This window comes from Notothenia coriiceps, unplaced genomic scaffold (genome assembly GCF_000735185.1).
Source record: "Notothenia coriiceps isolate Sejong01 unplaced genomic scaffold, NC01 NC01_scaffold00018031, whole genome shotgun sequence".
In the NCBI taxonomy this organism is placed as follows: domain Eukaryota; kingdom Metazoa; phylum Chordata; class Actinopteri; order Perciformes; family Nototheniidae; genus Notothenia; species Notothenia coriiceps.
Window position 1 is genome coordinate 138,023 of NW_011350732.1, and position 6,593 is coordinate 144,615.

The following is a 6,593-nucleotide window of genomic DNA, read 5'->3' on the forward strand; positions in this document are numbered from 1 at the left end:
CCTGAGTTACTTGCTGAAAAAATAGTGTGTGTGTCTACAAGCAATTTGGGCCTATAAACGAGCATATGGTCACTTAAATTGGATTTACATTAAGGAGCACTCATTTACATTATGTTGTTTACGTTTTTGCTTTGCAGCTGCTGATTTTGTTACATGAATTTTTCTCATATTATTTTAGCCTAAACAATCCATGCAAGACTTTATGCTGAAACGACCAAGATTCTGTAATAACATAACCATGTTTTAATTATTAAACTGACTGCACGTCCATTGTGTCCTCATTTACTGCAATGTCATGTAGAGATTAACTGGTCCGAAACACAAACAGTTCAGTTGAAAATGGTGAATAAAAATATTTCTTGAATGAAGATGTTTTAATTACAGTTTGAATAAATGGTGTAATGGGCCTATAGACAAACGTGGAATAAAGTAAGAATATTAGGATACTCAGAAAACAAAATAGACATGCATGAAATATATAATAAAATGTTAATTACATTCATTTAAATACATAGATAATTTCAGTAATTCAAAATTCATTATGATACAGGAAATGCATGCAAATAGCAAGGCTATAATTTCTTTGGTGGCGTAGGCTGCTGGAAATGCTGTTGTCGTTGATAATAATAATGATAATAATAATAATGCCATGTCATGTAAACAATAAAATTTTAGGATTAATAATGTTTTAGGCCTCCCTCAGGCTATTATTAGCTTAGCCTGCTATATCCTAAAAACGGTTATGTGTAGTAGGTTTAGTGAGGCCTAAACAAAATCCATAGCTTTGAAGAAAATAAATAAATAATCCCGAATCAGCTTCTTTTTTTTTTAAGTGATATGTAACTTCTCCTTTGTCGTTTTATCTGCAGTCTCCAAAAACAGTAAGGCCGCAGGTCTGGCCCCCCATCTAACACCCTTTGAAATGCTTGAATCTTGACTACAGCCCACCAAAAAGTGTCTCTTTCACGTGGGTTTAATGTCACTCATACGTCCCCGTCGTACAGGCTGAAGTACTTGCTGGCGTTAGTGAAGCAGAGGTAAGGCGTGCTGCTCCCCGGGTAGACCACGGGCAGAGGCATGGGCAGCAGGCACCTCCCCAGCAGGTTGCTCTCTTTGTACAAGGCCGGGAGCTGCCCCACCACCATGGGCTTTCCAGTCTCAGGGAAATCGCTAACAGGTCCATCAATTTCGGTTGAGATCTGCCGTTTCAATTTATTCCTGCGATTCTGAAACCATATTTTGACCTGGGTCTCCGTGAGCTGCAGGGAACTGGCGAGGCAGGCGCGCTCTGCGCTGCTCAGATAGCGTTTCATGTCGAAGGTAGACTCCAACTGAAAGATCTGTCTCTTGGAAAAAATAGTGCGCGTTTTCTTTTTCGTGATCATTTTGCTCTTCTTGACGGGGCTGTCACCTTTGTGGATGTCCGTGGCCGTGGTGGTGGAACTGCTGTCGTCGCAGCTGCTGTCCCCGCTCTCGAAGCGCACCTCCGTCGCCTTCTTCGGGTCGCCGCGGCTGATGATGACCGAGTCCGCTGCTCCCCTGCAGTCTGTCAGCAACTCTGCGAACAAAACGAAACTTTCTTTAACCCCCTGTCAACTGTGCTGCTACAACTGTAGGCTAATATGGTGCGTAATGGTGACACATAACACGAAGTCGCTGCACACACCTACAGTTCCAAATGAACAAACCCCTCTTACCTCTGTCGTTCAGTCTGCTGCCCGGGTCTTGTCGCTGCTGGGCTACGTGCTCCTCGTGGTGGCTCTGGAAGACGTCTTTACGCATGACCGTGGCGGAGCCGCCGTGCACTCCGGCGGGGTGACAGCTGTCCCGGTTCCTCCCGCTTGTCTTGAGATTGAGGATGTTGTCAATGGTGAATTTCAGAGAGGCGACGGGTCGGCATGGTGCGTCCACTTTGTTCATATTCTCCAACGCGTAAGTCCTTTTTCTTGTTTACTTCCGCGTCTATCCTCGCATTTAAGTCTCACCCGGGACGTTAATCTGACCACTAACGTATCGATGCTGCACGCCCCATTACCATAGCAGCAGCCACTGAGCAGACACTGCTGGGCTGGCGATACTCTGCCTCTATCGCTAACTACACACCGGATGGGGCAAGCGCTGTCCTCGCTCATTGGTCAAGATGAGCGTGCAGTACGGACCAATGGCAGCGAGGGGATGGGATGTGAAAGGAGGGCGGGACTCCCTCTCCTCCACTCAACCTCTTTATCGTTATACATCTGCTGCAAGGAGAATCGGCCGGGGTCCGCCGCCCTGCAGTGCTTCCTCAGGAAAATAAAGAGTTTAATGTCACTGTTATTTCACACCATGCTGTATGTGCGCCTTGACACACACATTTAATGGTGGTTTTGATGTCCTGCACCATCTCTGTGAAGTTCGGCCAGGCGGCTTGATTCGAGTCAGACGATTAGTGTGTGTGCAACCTAAAAGCAAATCAGATCATCTCTGGGCTCATATCTTGAGTTGTGTTTCTTGGGGAAATGTGCATAGTATTTCTATAAACACTTTTACTTGTTCACATTTAAAATGTGATTAATATATTTTTATTTGCGAGTTTGGCTACTTTTAGTATTGTATAACCTAACGGTGAACAACATGACATAATTGCTTGTCCAAATGTATACCTCGTTGCATTTTTTTTTTTGAATAATTGTTCACTGTACCCTATTTGCAAGTTATACATTTGCAAATTAAAATAATAATAGCTTTAGATGAATATTGCCTCGTGGATTTGTGAATACAATATTCGGCTATTTTATTTTGGTGAACAGTGTAATTAGATGACTGCACATTCCATGTATTATCTTTATTTTTTAAATTGTTTTAATCGAAAATACATTAACATCTATACTTGCTCAGCTAATATTGACGCAGATAATAATAGCTTGGATAATCATAACAGAGGCCTACTTGTAGTCAGAAATACTGCAAGTGTACACAAGGTTAAAACAAATGTATATCCGAAAACTACAGTTTTCGTGTTCTCAGCCTTGATTTCTCATTGTGTCACAGAGCACACGTTCAATTCATTCTCTATAAACATTTCTCTGCAAGTTTATTGACAGAGGAAGACACATTTTTTTTGGGAGAGGGGATCCCTCCTCTGTTGCTCTCCCTGAGGTTTCTCCCATGTTTCCCTTTAAACTGTGGGGTTTTCTCCGGAAGTTTTTCCTTGTACGATGTGAGGCTCTAAGGACAGAGGGTGTCGTATTGTCATACTGATATTCTGTACAAACTGTGAAGTCCACTGAGACAAATGTAACATTTGTGATATTGGTATATATAAATAAAAATTGATTGATTGATTGATTTTAGGTAATTGGGTATTCACAATCAATAGAGAAACAGACAAGTTTGTGCTTATTTTTTTATTCATCTATTATGTGGAAAAGTGACAAAGTTTGAAAAATGTGTGGCTTTAAATATAAAAGTTTGCAAAAATATGTGTTTTCAAACATACATACAGTAAGCAGCTTCGGCCTTGCTGTGACAGGGGCACAGATTTATGAACAGATACAGATGATTCATCATTTTGTGTTAATGTCTCTGCGGCTCTCATCTTTGGGTGTGGGTTATTGCACGACTCAGTATGAACAGGGTGAACTCATGTTTCAAACAGTTTATATATGACAGTCTTTACACCAAGCCGGTCATCTGCGATCTTAACAAGCTCATGGAGTGAGCGAACGAGGACAGAGGGTAGCTGGAGAATCCGGCTAAGGGTGCAGAAAGTGGATGTCCGTTCATGGTGAAGCCCAGTGCAGCAGTGTGTCCGGGGCCCTCGTGATAGAGAATGGGGACCCTGACAATCCGCTGGGTGGAGTGTGGGACATGTGAAGCCTCGAGGTCTGCCGCCAGCTGCCTCTTCCACTTATTTCTCCGGTTCTGGAACCAGATCTTGACCTGAGTCTCCGTCAGGTGGAGGGACGCTGCCAGACCCGCCCTCTCCGAGCTGCTCAGGTACCGCTTCACGTCAAAGGTGGACTCCAGCTGAAACACCTGACTGCGGCTAAAAACGGTGCGGGTCTTCTTCTTCCGGGTGGAGCTCGGGTCTTGCTCTGACCGCGCGTCAAAGCCGTTGTGCATTTCCTCGTTGTCGTCTGTCAGGTTGCTGTCCCCTGTCTTCCTGTCGGTCTCGTCGCTGTCCTCAGTTATCGGTTCGGATACTGCTGGGGAGCCCCTGTCACTGGTCGATATGGAGCTACAGTGGTCACCTGGACTTGTATTATCTCTTGGACCTGAACGGAGAAAAAAACATGAGTGACCTGCAAAGCAATCTAAAACAAATTGCTTTAAAACGACTGCCCTACTTCAGTGTTGAATCGTGGAGGAATAATGAATTCCACTGGAATACAAACTAAAATGTTTCAGCTGAACGATAGACAAAGTTATGAAGTAAAAAATAAAAAAGACAATTTGCCTTTATCTGACATTTGCACTAACCTATTTACTTTTGTGTTTTGAAGCTCACCAGTTGGTGAGATTATTGGCAAAGCTACGGTGCGTTGATTGGATTGCACCATCAATGAAGTTATCAGGCTCGTTTATGATTCAGATAATGAATTAATAATTATTAATAATAATTCTAACCACACATTTACCGATTTACTGTGTGGGCATCACTTCTAAACACAAGGGTGGATTTTGAAATTCTGAAATCCAACTATTTTACTGTTCAGGGATGGGCACTTTGTTTTTATGATGGCGCGTGAGTGACATGTGTGAAAGTATCACTTTGACGTGCTTTGCTTCTGCGCATCTGTTTTGGGTTGTATTCTGGACATTTGTGCGTAATCCACGTGCGTAATCCTCAAACAGAGGCACAGGTCTCCTAATAACAACCAACTAATACTATACACTGGTTGTGTGCGGTAGAGGACCAATTGTGCTTCTGGTGATCCGCCGCAAAAAACCTTCAGTCTTGTCTCACAGATTGATGCAATCCCTGGTTTCCGTAAAAATGCACGTAATACAAGGCAAGGGATCGGTGGTTTTTAAAGCAGTCTGGGAGGCTCTGTGAGCTCCGGGTTACAGAGAGAGGAGCCACACTTGACTCGTTCTTCTGACTGTTAGTTTTGTTTAATGAGGCGAGAAACTTCCAAGCTGGCTTTCTATATACTCATGGTTCTACATTAACCTTATTAAATAAACGACCTGACGGCCTGAATATAAGGCACCAAACAATGGATGTGAATAAAAGATGAATAAATGTGACCTAGAACCGACAACCCTATGGCACTACTGCTGTCCTTTTTTAAATGGTTATGTAATATTCTAAAACAAAACATAGCCTATATACAAATATATGTATGTTTATACAAAATAATAGGTAAACTGAAACTCTATTAAATCCTCACTAACACACCAGCAATAGCAGCATCACACTGTTGTCTTTAAGGCTATATTTGCTCGCACCTTTGCTTTAAAAAAAATCTATTTTCAGGACTTCTCAGCGACTCTCTACTCACTTTGTGGTGTTTCCAGAGCTCTGAAGTTTAAGGCATTTGCCCCGCGGTACCACTGTAAGGGCGAGTCTCTGTACGGGGACCGAGCTGTGGAGCTACAGCCATCCGGCTCTGGGGCGCTCACATCGGCGTGATGTGCCTTCAGGACTCCGTCCGAGGAGCCGGTCTCCACACCGGCTTCCCCGCGACTCCTGTCCGTGACCGACTCATGTTTATCCGTCCCTTTGCCTAGTATGTTCTCGATAAAAAAAGAAGACACTCTCGATGAAGTGGGAGTCCCGTTGTCCTTGAGCTTCTCCTGCATGTTTTGTCCCCGATTTCACGCTGCTTTTACGCAAACACCGAGCGAATAGTTTGTTTGTGCGTTAAGGCAGCCTACGGTCCAAACTTTCATTTCGAGCGATGCTGCTTTTGCTCCTGGATCGGATATGGAGTCATTGCAGGGACAGGACGGGGATCTCCTCGGTGCTAGCGGGAGGAGAGGGAGACGGAAGCTGTAATACAGTGAGACGTCAAGTGAACGCTCCACGAGCCGAAGGCATCCAGCGATTGGACGAGCACAATAGCAAATGGGGTTTCCGGGGAAAGGATAATTACTGTCATCCCTCTGGTTTGTGTGTGCGTCTGCGTGCGCGTGTGTTCACATCCCCTCGAGGCCATGCAGCCAAGAGAGAGAAAACCTCTGTTCGTGGTACAGCACTCTTTATTTAGGTCAATTAAATTAAAAATCAAAATAAAGATCCACTTGACAGGGCATGTCTTCCCCCCCATGTCTTCTCTGAAATATGAAGGTATAGTCAGGACCCTGTCGATATTAAAGAGCATCATGCAGGTTTTTATTTTTTCTACATTTATGCTTAAACTTGCTTAAAAATTACAATTAAAAAAACTGGATGCAGGATTTGATATGTTTTACGAGACATAAGGGCAGGAATTCAGAGGGAAAGGAGCAATTTTGAGCTCTGCTCTTAAAAAAGGCTTTTTTTTAAGGTCATACGTCAAACGCGTCATATTACATCACACAGGGGACACATCTCTGCTCTCTGACCGCGGGTATAGTGGAGTTGCGTTGAGTAGAGCGGTTGTGTTTTAAGGAGCTGGTATTTTTCG

The 6,593-nt window shown here is 43.7% G+C and overlaps 2 protein-coding genes across 2 annotated transcripts; both read right to left on the reverse strand.

Annotated features, from left to right (window-relative positions):
* Window positions 1-854: 854 nt before the first annotated feature.
* Window positions 855-1,920, reverse strand: hmx4 (H6 family homeobox 4). The gene is made up of 2 exons (XM_010777360.1): window positions 1,698-1,920; window positions 855-1,558 (listed from the first exon to the last, which is right to left on the reverse strand). The coding sequence occupies exons 1-2, from the start codon at window positions 1,918-1,920 to the stop codon at window positions 984-986; spliced, it is 798 nt and encodes a 265-aa protein (XP_010775662.1). The 3' UTR covers window positions 855-983.
* Window positions 1,921-3,654: 1,734 nt separating this feature from the next.
* LOC104950796 (homeobox protein HMX1-like) lies at window positions 3,655-5,787 on the reverse strand. Its single transcript, XM_010777361.1, has 2 exons — window positions 5,487-5,787; window positions 3,655-4,256 (listed from the first exon to the last, which is right to left on the reverse strand). Exons 1-2 carry the CDS (start codon window positions 5,785-5,787, stop codon window positions 3,655-3,657), a joined length of 903 nt encoding a protein of 300 aa, XP_010775663.1.
* Window positions 5,788-6,593: the final 806 nt, after the last annotated feature.